This window comes from Prorops nasuta, unplaced genomic scaffold, assembly GCF_024137725.1.
Source record: "Prorops nasuta isolate Cenicafe-Biocafe unplaced genomic scaffold, Cenicafe_Pnas_1.2 PNAS00019, whole genome shotgun sequence".
NCBI lineage: Eukaryota > Metazoa > Arthropoda > Insecta > Hymenoptera > Bethylidae > Prorops > Prorops nasuta.
In genome coordinates, this window is record NW_027116816.1 from 3,782,501 (window position 1) to 3,796,056 (window position 13,556).

The following is a 13,556-nucleotide window of genomic DNA, read 5'->3' on the forward strand; positions in this document are numbered from 1 at the left end:
GAGGGCTAGCTCGTTATTCAAAAGCTTTTTATCCGCGAGAGAGGGCAAAAAGAGACGAGGCCGAAGAACACGAGGAAAAGAAGATGATGATGATGATGATGAAAAACAGAAGGAGGTATATAAAAAGATGGATATTGGTTATACGTTTTTAGGCCTCTCCCTCTCTCTCTCTCTCTCTCTCTCTCTCTCTCTTCTCGCTTCGTCAGCTCGCAAAAGATTGAATAAAATATAAGGACCTATATATATACGTACCAGAAAGATCCGGTGATCGGTGTAACAAGAAGAAGGCAGATCGCCATAAAAATCAAACGCATCTCCATCCCCCCTCCCTCTCTTTCTATACTCTCGATAAATTCTCGTACACAGCGTCGAAATTTTTTCCTCGCCCTCTCCGTCACTCGGCGTCGCACACCATTTCCCCGGTCCTCTATACAGACTTGCGAACGATTCACTGACACTTATACACGGAGATGGAGATGCTCGGCGAGCCACGAGCCATGGCTCGTAGTAAAAAATGTCGAAATTGTTGGTTTTTTCTAGCGAAAATGGGTAGGTACGAGGTGGATGTCGTTTCGAGGATGGAACTTCCGGTGGAGTCGGTTGTTTCCTGCCCCACTCTACTCAAGGTGGAAAGCACCCCTCCACTGACATACAGCCACCCCCACTTCTTCCTTCTGCTCTGCTTTCCTCGAGTCTGTAACGCACACACTCTCTCTCCCTCGATAAAGTATATATCTATCTCTATCTCTGTATATGTTTCTCTCTTCCGGGACGGTGCAGTGGGAGGGGGAAAAAAAGACGCCTCGCGTTCCCCCACCACCACCACAACTATTCTACTCGCCTTTGATTGCTACCGTCTGCTGCTTCTGCTTCTGCTTCTACTGCTGCTGCTGCTGCTGCTACCACCCATATTTAGCGACCGATTCTCATCCTGATTTACACTGTTCCATCACTGAAAGACACAGTTTCTCTAGTCGCGAAGATGAGCCGCGAGATTTCCCATTGATTTGTATGCGGACGAGTCGAGTCGAATAGGTGTATCAGAGCATGGCTCGTCTCGAGTACCGCTGAAGACTGCGTGCTACCACGACTAAGCAGGTAAGAGCCGCGCCGCCCGGTGGCCCCGAGAGGGAACCAACCAACCCAAACCTACTACTCTCCTTCTTCTCTCTCTCTCTCTCTCTCTCTCTCTCTCTCTCTCTCTCTCTCTCCCTCACTCTCTCGTTCACTCTCGCTATATACACGCTCCGATAAAACTTGCTCCCCACGCGCCTTACGTTTCCAATTCGAGTAACCATAATATAATCATCCAGAAGTTTCTCTTTCGTCTTTTGACAATATTTCCCTATTCGTACCCCATTTTCTCCACTCGCTTTTCCATCTCTTTCCCTAGAAAATCCCCTGCGTGATTTTCTCTATTGCAGAGGCAACTGGATAATGTTTCGGTAGAGTATTATTTAGACAATTTTCTGTCACTCTGATGATAGCATTTAGGAACAAGTTGGTTTTGCGTTTTCCATTTCTTTCTTTCGCACGGTTGACCTTGTATATTATTTTTTTTTTCTTTATTGCACAGGTATAATTTTCGAGTAACGACGAGAATTATTTCAAAAGTTTTCTCTTGCCTTGTCAATATTTCCACATAGTAGCAATTTTATATTATTGCTTCTTCTTTATCTCCACATTACTCCCACCTCGTTCTCTCTCAACTCCCTCTTCATGCGTTTTATTTTGAGGAATTCGAGTACCGACAATAATTATTCAGAATTTTCTCTGATGCTTAATTTGACAATAGTTGCATATCGAAGCAATAATTTAATTTTGCATTTTCTTCATCTTTTTCTATCTCCGTCTAGGTGACCTCCCACTTCTCTCTCTCTCTCTCTCTCTCTCTCTCTCTCTCTCTCTCTCTCTCCGTTACACAGACGCACAACCGTTCGTCCGCTCAACCGCTCAGCCACTCTTCCCGGTCTATTGAGGGCTTAAGCTGTCGGCGTGTGGATCTCCGTGGGCCTTTTCATCTTCGCCGCCCCACGACAAAGCTATACGAATACCTTCTTCTCTGCAAACCTGCTCGTGTGCTGCGTTCTCACCGTGCATCCCCTCCTGAATATACATATATATATATATATACTTCATATAGTACACATACTACACATTATACAGCACCGTAATACAGACACGAGCTAATTACAAGTGATCCATTCCTGAGGGATACACACTTCCTTCCTTCCTTCCTCTCATCTCGATTTTCCAATTAACGATCAAGAGTAGAGTTACAGTTTCATATAAACGAAACTGGAACTACCGGCTTTGGCGAATTTTTCCTAAAGTGGCTTTCGCTCGAATCCTATAATATATACACTCTATATATATATATATATATATATAGCAACTGTGTAGAAGTGTACTACATATATATAAAATCAATTAAAATTAGCTGCAGCGTAATGAAGACCTTTTCCTTCGGAATGGTTTTTATGGAAAGAGGATTTTCTCGGTAGATTTACGAGCATGCGGATAGTTTTGGTCGAAGGTGGTCCACGGAGAGAAAGTGGGTGGATCCGCGTGGTGGTCCGGTGTTAATACACCGACTGGTGAACAACAGAGACGCGGAATAGCCAGTAATTTATGGGTGAGACTAATTAGCGGGGAATGCAGCTCCTTCCGTCCAATCGTCCCGTATCCCCCCTCCCCTTCCCCTTCCCCTCCCTCGCCAACCTTCTCGTGGTCCACTTTGGTCGTTTCCAGTTTTCCAAGTAATTCCTTGCGCCGATCATCGCCATATAGCGGCGGATTAGTGCTAATCGCGTGCAACGAGAGCGAGGCGACATGTAGAATCGACTGGACGTTTTCACAATGGTAATTACGAGTCGACTCGATCGTAAATTTCGCCTATAGACTTTCTATTTCCCAGGCGGTGACGGCTCTACGATGCGATACGATCATCCGCGAATTCCGTCTATATATATATATATATATATATATATATACAGCTAAATATATATATGGAATATAGTAAATATACGTGAGTATGTTAAAGGCTGGGAGGTAGGAGGAGGAGGGGGAGGGGGAGAGCGAAGAAAGCGAGCTTGGTGGCGCGGTACCACGGCATAATAACAGAGTGCCGGGCGGTGCGGCGCTAGCTGATGACTTCATTGAACCGAGGCTGCTAGCCCGGAGGCTCCGAGACCTCCCTGAAACCGGCTGAAATTATAACACTGGCCGTGTACGAACCGAAAGGAAGCGAGATAAAAGAATATATATATATATATATATATATATATATATAAAAGTTAGCGCACGAGTCCCGGAAACAAGGAGAAATCCCTGTTCGACATGAAAAATTCTTGACGAGAAAACGATAAGATTTTGACGATAAGGCGAGGAGGACAAATATGACGCTCGGGAAAGAAAAAAAAGCACGTTAAAAAGTACGCGCGATAAGATATAGTTTCCATTTGAAGAGGCAAATTACCGGATGACGAATGATACCGTTGCTGGCTATTTGGCGTCGATTGGCGTCGTGTGAAGTCGAGGGCGAGGCGCGAGGGGTGTGCATGCGGCATGCGCGCCAACAACGCACGCGGAGAGTGAGAAAAGTGCGTGCTGGAGCGCGAGGTGTCGGAACCCGCATTAAGGGGGCGGTACGCCTCGGAGGGGCCCCGAATTATGACGTCACGGACCGCACACGTCGCGATCAGGTGAGCCGAATACAAAATGGATTGTTAATTACGAAGCAGCAGGCCGATGCGGTCACGGTGCCACTCAAAAATACCTCCCTTTTTTCTCGACTTTTGCGTCTGAGTCGACGTCTATCGTACTACTTAATTTTCCGTCTCTATATATATACCAGTTTTTCTCTTCTTCCATTCCCCGTCCCTGTACGTGTGTGTGTGTGTGTGTTTATGGGCGAGCCTCTTGGAAAAGCTGCAGCTATACACACACACACACACACATATATGTATAAGCTAGATTATTCCAATTGGACCGTCTCATTGCGAGCTTTCATTCACCCGCGGAAGAGAACAGCATCGTCATAAGTGAGCGGCTTGCTTCGCTTTCTTTTTTTATTATGCCATGCTCTATCCGCTCTACCTGCACGGCTACCTACCTTATACCTGTACCATGTCTATATATTCCTGTGTCTGTGTGCGTATGCTATACCTATACCTATCGCCTTGGCTTTTTTCTCCATTTTCTTTTCTCGGAGCCCCCGGACCCTCGTCGAATCTGACGACTCGCACGGATCGAAATCGTTCATTAAATTAATTACGAGAGCGCTAATAGCGTCGTTAATTCGACCTGGACGGAACAAGCGCGTCACAGCAAATTGATAACAATTTCAGGCGGGACCAATTAGCCTTACTGGCTAATTATAAGAGGGCTGCCTCTCGGTCCTAATGTAAATAGCGAGGAATCCATAAGAATATATATACATGTATATATATATATATATATATATATATATAATGATGAGCGATTTCTTTGTTGGAATAGCTCGCGCGCGCGAGTGACGCTGCGAGAGGCGAGGTGGTAGCGTGGGAAAGGGTCAAGCATTGTGTGCCTGAAACGAATCGCAGATTGGTGCGAGATTCGAGCGTGTGTAATCTGCCAACGCGCGCGATATATATCTGAGATGCAGACGTAACGATGCTTAATCGATCCGTGAGCGCGAATCGCGTTGGACGATTTTAGCCTCGGCAACAGGAACTGTGATTTACCGCTCATAAACGTGCTCGGCCTTTCCTAATCAAGCCGTCGCTGCTGCTGATGCTGATGCTCCTGCTGCTGTCCAGAAATTAACCCTCCTATGTGTAGATATATATATATATATATATAATATACTCCATAATGATGCGGAATGCAAAAGAAAAAACAGAACCGACTTGTATATATATATATATATATATATAAAAGATATACAGGTTGTACAATTGAAATCAAAGCAAAAGAGACGAGCGTAAAAATTCACTCAACTCCGAAATCATAATACTTATATATAAATTATTTATCAAACCGTTCGTAATTAGTAAATCAAGGGAAGCTTCTAAAAACGATGTAGGAAAAAATTGATATCTCTCGTAATTACCAAGATAATCGAGATTGTGTCTTCGCTGGTACATCCCATATGTTATACACACGCACACACACACACACACATATATATATATATATGAGTGTTGATCCGAAGATGCAGGATCGAACAAAGAAGTGTTAATTGCGCTATTATACGAACGAGCATTATCGTCGCGTCAAAGAGTCCGGGACGTTATTAAACTGGACGAGGGAGAATGAGAGGTAGAGAGAGAGAGAGAGAGAGAGAGAGAGAGAGAGAGAATGCGTGCGCGCAATACGCGCAGGCTTTGCCGGTCGCGATAAATGATAAAATTTGGACGAGTGTGAGATTGGACAGGTTCGGAGGTGGCAATGAGGCTGGGTCCCGCCTGTTGCCACACCCATATATATTTATTTATTGGAATTCTTCCAATCCCTGGCCTGTGGGATGATGGCTCCTGCTCTCGGCATATAATAGGCGAGCATGGTGGCCCTCGGCTCGCTGCGCGCCTTACCGGTTCCTTGAAAGTCCGTCGGTAATCGGCTGCACAATGAGAGGAGGAGATCCTCTCCAGTCGTTACAACGGATTACAGGTCTGCGCTATTGTGCGATCGGACGTGTAGTGAGTGGCCTCTCGCGTACGTGCAAAAAAAAAGAAGAGGGAAAAAAATATTGAAAGGAAAAAGGGCATCGATAGAGCGTCTGTATATATATGTATATATACACACGTATAGGTACACGGGTATATACCGGTAGAGGAGTATAAGAGTGGTATTAGCAGCGTTGATTAAAACTGTCGAAAAGCGCATTAAGGTGTATAGGAAGGAACGGTCCATTGAACGGGACAAAGAATTTCTATAACCCTGGATAAAAAGCAGATTATTTTCCTCGGATAAGTAGTTTTAGCGAGCAAATTGACGACGCTCGGACGCATTCGAACACAGGTATCCCTCGTCGATCGTTCTCTCGAGCGTGGCCACTTTGTAACGGATATCCTCCATTGGAACTGCCGCTTCTGCTTTTCCCCCATAACAAAACGCGTTAATCTCCGTTTCGACCCGTCTTCTCTCTCTCTCTATACACATACACACATATATATATATACAACATAATCCGATTTTATCTAGCGACGCAGGATTTGCGTAACTGTGCGTGTAGTCTGGGGGAGGGGGGATATTGCTTCTGCGCTTATTTTACCGGTTGTCCGGAACGTCTTCTTCCTCTGCACCATCGGCTCGCTCTTCGTCCTCGTCTTCAGCTTAATTCGTCGTCGGTCGAATCCGAAAATTTCCCAAGGACCGATGATGCGAGAAGGCGAGAGCGCGAGGCCCGATTCATGCAACCGGTAGCCCCGGTACCCTCTCGAGACGCAAAGATCCCGAAAGGATATGGGGGCGTGACGACGACATATGCGAGTCTCCAAGTTTTTCTTTTTCATCTTTTCACTATACACAATAGCTAATCATAGGGCAGTCGACGCACTAAATGTATTCGTCAAAAGGACGCATTCACGCAGCAGAGGCTAAATCGGAAGTGCGTTTGTCCTCTTTTTTTTTAACTTGTTATTGATTTCTTCGTCCAATAAAGAAGAATTTCAATAATACGGCCATTGTTGGCGTGCTCGAACACGCTTTTAAAACAAGCCCCTGTGTGTAATCCGTCTCTCTCTCTCTCTCTCTCTCTCTCTCTCTCTCTCTCCCTCGATATACCGTGTATGCGTGTATATATATAAAAGACAGGAGCACAGCGCGAGGAGAAAATTCGTTCGCTAGGTATGCATTTTATTAAAAGATTCCAGCGCTCGGAGCTACCAACACCACCACCACCACCACTATGCACACGTATGTATAGCATAGGAGCAACGGCAGCACCACTATTATACATCGATTTCATACAAAATACCTGATAAACTGGGAGAGAATTGGAATTCGAGTGGCGCAACGACCGTCTGGACGCGCTTGCACCTGTTCAACGGCATGCGGATTCTAATTAGCCGCGCGGCCAAGTAAATATTGCAGCAATAGAAATGCGCCTGCGAGAACGAGCCGGTTTGCTTTGGCGAGATTGGATCGATCGAACCTATGGTATATCTCCTTTTGGAGGGGGGCGTGCGTCAGCCACGCGCGTCCTTTCCTCCTAATTGTCAAAGTCCGTCAATAGTGCAGCCCGCTAATTGGCTATTTGGACGACGGTGACGTCAACCACCAGGAGAGAATCTCGTTAGTTCGTTGCTCTCCGCTCGCAGTGCAAATTAAGTGGAACTCTGCGAAATTTTTCAATCGTCGTCGGTGGAGGTGGTGGTAGTGGTGGTGGTGGTGGTGGTGGAGGTGGTGGTGGTGGTGGGGAGGAAGGGGGTGGGTGGAGGTAGTCCATAGAGAGTGGAGTGGGGGGGGTTGTAGAATCCTCGTTCGGCCTGGCTCGCCTCTCCGGAGAGCTTTCCTTTCTCTACCTATGGGAGAAGAGGCGTTCTGTTCCGTTCGTGGCGTGCGCATTGCGCGAGTTCATCATAGCGAGGGAGAGAGAGAGACAGAGTAAGACACAGACATCACGAGGCTCTCTCTAGTTTGCTCTCAGTTTGTTGAGATCCGCCAGTAGATCCGGAAATTGAACCATGTCGTAGCGAGGATTCTTCCGTTTGTGATCGGTGTTTGTACATATACATATACATATATATATATATATCTACTCTGTTACGCAAAACTTGGTGAAGAAATTCTGTATAATAGGATAATGAGTCATTAGGTTGCTGTACGACTATATATATATATATATATATATATATATATATAGTAAGGGAGGATCATGAGGGGGGAGTGTTGCGTGGTTCGATGAATCGTCATCGAGACGAGGGCCGCTTGTCCCCGGGCGGTGTTTCGAGGCTGCAACAACCCCTAAGCTGCGAAAGGAGAACGGACGAAGGAAGAAGAGGGAGGAGGAGGAGGTGGAGGATGAGGAGGAGGAGGAGGATGATGATGACGATGATGAGAATGAGAAGGAGGAGAAGAAGCGTCTGCTCTCGAATCTCTTGGTAAAAGGCAGGCAACGCGTCAAAGTAGAAAGGCCGGTGCCCGGGGGCGAAGAGGAGTCCTCGACGCGTGCCGAGACCGCTGATCACAGAGACCGCGCTAGAAGTGAGCGCGCGCGCGCGCGGGCGCCCTAGCGCTTTCCGACCAACCACCCAACTCTATATATCTACTATATTATAAGCTTTGTACAAGCAACCGAGAGAGAGAGAGAGAGAGAGAGAGAGAGAGAGGGAGAGAGGAACCAACGAACACGGCTCTCGTGTATAGACTCGAGGATCCTCCAAGAGGAAGAAGAGGAAGAAGAAGAAGAGGAGGAGGGGGCGATGACAGAATGACTGCGTCACGAGCAACGATCGTCACCAGGATCGGACTCGGACCAATTCTCGCTACCCTCCTGATCCTCTTAACGGAGTACCGTCGGTGAGTATATCTGCATGTGTATATATCTAAACGCTTATACTCGATATAAACAGACAAGCACAAAGACACTCTTCATCTATATCACACACATATATGTATCAAATAGAATCCATCCGGACCGTTTCTCGTCGTTAACTCGGTTTGTTATGTCTCGGAACGATACGGGTTTGTCGCGATAGATTAGAAACCAATTAAATCTCCCTCTCTCTCTCTCTCCGTCACTATGTTTATACAATCTTGATTTTATTTTTCAAACGTGATATTTTTCAAGCCCTCGAAAGTCGACTTAAAAAGAGAGAGAGAGAGAGAGAGAGATGGGGCGAGTGAGAATCAAAGAGATATACACGAACGCGTGTCCCGCATTTTTGCAATAATCGAAGGGATCGTTGAAGAATCCAAGATGGCGTACTGCACGAGACGAGAAAGAGAGGAGGAGGATGGCATGGAATTTCGCGTTTAATGGGATATACCGTGAGGGGAATTTTCTTACGCGCGTGTGTGCGTGTGTGCGAGCGAGTGTATATAGGTATTTCGGTGACAAAAGGGGCAGGGCAAAATTTTCTGGTGTCTCGGGTAATTTGTCGGACGGTGGTTAGATCATTAATCTGCTCTCGGTAGATCATCAATAGCGCGAAAGATAGCGATGTAGCGGTAATGGGAACCCTCAATAACCTGATATCCTTTCCCACGCTTGCTCCTGCGCTGCTGCTGCTGCTTGCTCGTCCGCTAATTTTTGTAGCCGCGCGGTACAGCGGCCCTGTTATACAGATAAGAGAGACGTCCAGTCGCATACACGTATAAACTATAGCATATATATATATATATATATATATATATATATATATATATACGCATCTGCTTTGCTTCGCTCGATTTTACGAGGGCCGAGGTCAATAGGTCCGCTATCTCCAACGACAGACGCGTCTGCTCTTCGCTGGTAATGCCATTTCGTCTCATCTATCCGATCGAATATTCTATATATATATATATATATATATATATATATACACACAGACACATGCGAATAATATAGATACAAGTACATATACACGTTTCTCTTACAGAGCAAATTGTTTGATGAGCAACTCCGTGGATGATTGGGTGAACGGTAAAGCGGTGATCTGCAACGGAATACCAGGACTGACGAGGGAACAACGCGAGCTCTGCCAGGGGAACCCGGATGTGACGTACGCGGCGCTAAAGGGCCTCAGAATGGCCATTTCCGAGTGCCAGCATCAGTTCATGTGGCACAGGTGGAACTGTTCGTCATTGACGGGTAGCACTCGAAATCATCAGAACAGCGTTCTGCTTCAGAGAGGTGAGTGCTGTGCTGTATATAGTAGTTATACTATATGATACTGCGTATATATGTACATTATATATAGCGCAGTAGCGTGTGTGACGCATCGAGGTGGGACGGGGCGAAAAAACCAAAAACCTGTCCTGCTCGAAAACTCTCTCTTCGAGTCCCGGTGTGACATATAAATTCGTCGTGGCGCGTACGTGCGTCCCCAGAGGAAACATATATCGTGTCGGACGAATGCGCGAGAGCGCACCTGACTTGAAAGCTTATAAGCCCCAGCACGTACTGCTATACGACGCGACGTTCCAGCTCGGTCCGAGCAACCCTACCTACCTCTCTCGCGCGCGCGCTTATCTTCGCCCGTCGATCGTTATATCTTTTCTTCTACGCGAAACAAGCTATAAAACGAGGTGTCGACATCGCATATTTCTCCCGAAGAGTTTACCTTAGATAGCGACGGCTTTGCGGACAAACGACAAACAGTGCGCGACTCTGACGAGTCACAGGAAACAAGGATCATCTACTCTTTTGTATTATATATATACGTGTGTTTGACTCTGTTTATATATATATATATATATATATATATATATATATATATATAGAAATTGTTATTCGACATTTACACAATTTTTTACATTTCGCTCTTGATCCTGTAAACTTCTCACCTTATTTTCATCCATCTCTCTCTCTCTCTCTCTCTCTTTCTCTCTTTCTCTCTTTCTCTCTTTCTCTTTCTCACCGGTTCCTCCGAACCTGGTTAATGGAAATTTTGCGAAAACGCGCGTGACGACTCCCATAGGTATATATATAATGGAGAGTTTTCCAGTGAACCAGTCGAAGGAACTTAATCCACCGTGACAAATTTGGCCTCTCTCGGACACGCTAATCTTACCTTTTCTCGCTGACTGTCAGGTTATTCTCTACGCATAGCAATGGGAGCAATAGCGCAGCGTATCCCTGTATAATCGACAATAAGAGCTTGGGCTTTCGCGAGAGAGACGTCTTAATGTGGCGGCCACCCAGTGGTAGCAGAACCGATGAGAAACCGCGACGAATCTTCCGCTGCTGACTCTTTGCAGCTTCTTCTTCTTCTTCTTCTTCTTCCTCGTGTAATCAGTTGGCAGCTGTCGATCTGGGGGTGGATGGGGGGGGGGGGGGAGAGTAGAGTAGAGCGGAAAGAGGAGGTGAAGGGAAAGGGGGGAGAGGGCACGTGTCGGAAGTCAGTTTATCAATCTGTTTGGCGCGCTGCAGGCTACAGGGAGACCGCATTCGCGTACGCCATATCGGCAGCGGGGGTTGCTCACAGCGTCGCCAGGGCCTGCAGCATGGGTCGGCTACTCTCCTGCGGCTGCGATCCCTCCAGTTACAAGGGCAAACCTCCGTCGGCCAAGGCCAAGACCACCCAATGGAAATGGTCCGGCTGCTCGCACAATCTCGATTACGGCATCGAGTTCTCCAAGCAGTTCCTCGATGGCAGGGAACGCGCTGGAGACATACAGTCCACTGTTAATTTGCACAATAATCAAGCTGGACGTTTGGTGAGTCTTTCTACGGTATATTCTCATTTTTTAGGTATCCTGTGGAGAGAGGCTGAAATTGTTGTTATTGCTGGTGAAAAGGTATATATATATATATATATATATATATATATATACAGGTAAAATAGACGGGCAGTGGTTTGGCATTTTCTTTAACGGATTGCAAGTACTGCGGATTGTCTTTAATCGTGGAGAGAAATAGTAGGTAATATTGATCGGAAAGAGGTATAAATTGAGTTGAAGGAATTTTTTGGCACTGAGTATAAATATCTGATTGAAAATAGTAAATATTGATTAAATTTATCGTAATTTATTTGATTTAAAAATATATCTGAGGTAGTTTAAAAAGATAGTGAAAATTTCAAAAAGATTGGTGGTAAATTCAGACTTTTATTGCGAAGACAAAATTTCCTTGATAATATCTTATTGATTATCTAGGTGCTTCTATCTTGATTCGCTTAAATTAAGGGAATAATTATCATTTGAAAGAGATTAGGAAAATTTTCTCGTAGTCTTAGGGATGCCGAGTAAAACTTAAATTTTGGATGGTATTTAATTTTTTAATATATTATACTATAGGGGTTGCTACTATTGAAGCATGTCCCGAATGATGCGCATATAAGAAAAGTTTGTTTATTTATCAAAGAATTTATTGAAGATTTCAAAATTTTGCATAAAACCTCTCTGGCAGCAATTTTACAAATAAAAAATCTTTAAAAGATCCAGTACAAAAAAATAATCTCTCTTGCAGTTAATTCTATAAATAACGCACATATCCTACGTTATTCCAAGTACATCAACAAGCCATTTGGATATCCTCGGAACGTTCTTACTAAATTATTAGACTGTATTAGCCTTTACAAAAATATACATCTTCCTGCAACTTCACTCCAGAACTTTTTAAGCGTCTGAACAATTGAAAAAATCAATAAACAAATAGCCAAGTAACATTCTCAACAAAAAAATAATCTGCTACATAATTCTAGACCCTCGCCAAACCTTTAACTTTTTAACATAAAACCTCTATACTAATCATACTCTATAAATACCCTAACGGAAAACTTAAATCCCATATGCAGCATGAAAATTAACATAGATTTCTCAAAAACACTGAAAACGCAAGTCAACACCTTGCACCGATATCCTCTCAATTCACTCACTATATACGCTTACGTATAACAAAACATTGACTATTCCACTCGAATTACAGGCAGTAGCGACGAATATGCAGCTCCGTTGCAAGTGCCACGGAATGTCCGGTTCTTGCGAGCTGAAGACTTGCTGGAAAGTGGCGCCAGACTTCCGTTTGGTAGGGAAGACGCTGAAGGACCGCTTCCGGGGTGCTGTTTTGGTGGCGCAGACCAATCTCGGCAACGTCACGCCGCTGAATCGCGCACGGAGTTCGAAGAGGCGGCGTGCCGACGGTCGGGGTCGAAGAGGACGGCGACTCTCCCCCCGGAAGAACAAGAAACCCAGGGACATGGCGAAGCAGCTGTTTTACTACCAAAAATCGCCAAACTTTTGCGAGAGGGATGCAACTACTGACATCGCGGGTACGGCTGGTCGCAGGTGCAACAAGACTAGTCCTGGTGGCGACGGTTGCGCCAGCCTCTGTTGCGGCAGAGGATACAATGTCGTCAGACAGAAACGGACCGAGAGGTGTGCCTGCAAGTTTCACTGGTGTTGCTTCGTTCAGTGCCAAAACTGCACCGTCCAGGAATGGATCACTGTTTGCAAATAATTTATACATATATATATATATATAGAATTAATTTTATTATTTAAACGCTACTCGAGTGTCAAGCTCCGTGACAGTATTATTAGCATCGAATAATCGTATAATGATAATCGTACGTTAGTAATAATATCATTAATTACAGTAATAATAATAATAATATAACAATATCGATAATCATGTATAATGTATACAAAAGCGACACGCGCAAACAAGTAAATAAATCGATCGAGTTCCTTGAAAAAACACAAAATTATAACATCCACCGTTCATACATATATATATATATATATATATAGTTTCATCAGAGAAGAATGCTAGATTTTTTATACGAAGCCCTTTTAATACGACGGCCTTCTCGCCGATCGATCGAGCAGCGGCGAGACCTTGGCGGAGAATCTGTGCCAGAGGATTTGGAGCGATGCACGCACGATCGAGCGATAGAAGAAGCATATAGTAGAAGCAGAAGCAC

General features: G+C 44.9%; 2 protein-coding genes across 4 annotated transcripts in view; one reads left to right on the plus strand and one right to left on the minus strand.

Moving 5' to 3' along the window:
• LOC136780695 (protein Wnt-6-like) overlaps positions 1-1,073 on the minus strand; it is an 8,967-nt gene extending 7,894 nt beyond the window's left edge. For both annotated transcript variants that reach the window (XM_066739256.1, XM_066739257.1), the window contains exon 1: positions 253-1,073. In XM_066739256.1, coding sequence (XP_066595353.1) covers positions 253-320 — 68 coding nt within the window. In that variant the 5' untranslated portion in view covers positions 321-1,073. The remainder of the gene's footprint in view (positions 1-252) is intronic.
• Positions 1,074-1,076: 3 nt separating this feature from the next.
• Positions 1,077-13,277, plus strand: LOC136780694 (protein Wnt-10a-like). 2 transcript variants are annotated; one of them, XM_066739255.1, is made up of 5 exons: positions 1,077-1,098; positions 8,353-8,505; positions 9,570-9,823; positions 11,063-11,349; positions 12,560-13,277. In XM_066739255.1, exons 2-5 carry the CDS (start codon positions 8,417-8,419, stop codon positions 13,088-13,090), a joined length of 1,161 nt encoding a protein of 386 aa, XP_066595352.1. In that variant the 5' UTR covers positions 1,077-1,098; positions 8,353-8,416; the 3' UTR covers positions 13,091-13,277. The 2 variants fall into 2 exon arrangements, with proteins under 2 accessions (XP_066595352.1, XP_066595351.1); XM_066739254.1 differs by lacking the exon at positions 1,077-1,098 and adding an exon at positions 7,658-7,705 and having other exon boundaries at positions 7,850-8,505.
• Positions 13,278-13,556: the final 279 nt, after the last annotated feature.

Coding starts and splice junctions, on each gene's coding strand:
- LOC136780694 (XM_066739255.1), top strand. CDS start 8,417: ATGACTGCGTCACGAGCAACGATCGTCACCAGGATCGGACTCGGACCA. Junction 8,506..9,569: donor CTCTTAACGGAGTACCGTCG/GTGAGTATATCT, acceptor TTTCTCTTACAG/AGCAAATTGTTTGATGAGCA. Junction 9,824..11,062: donor CAGCGTTCTGCTTCAGAGAG/GTGAGTGCTGTG, acceptor GGCGCGCTGCAG/GCTACAGGGAGACCGCATTC.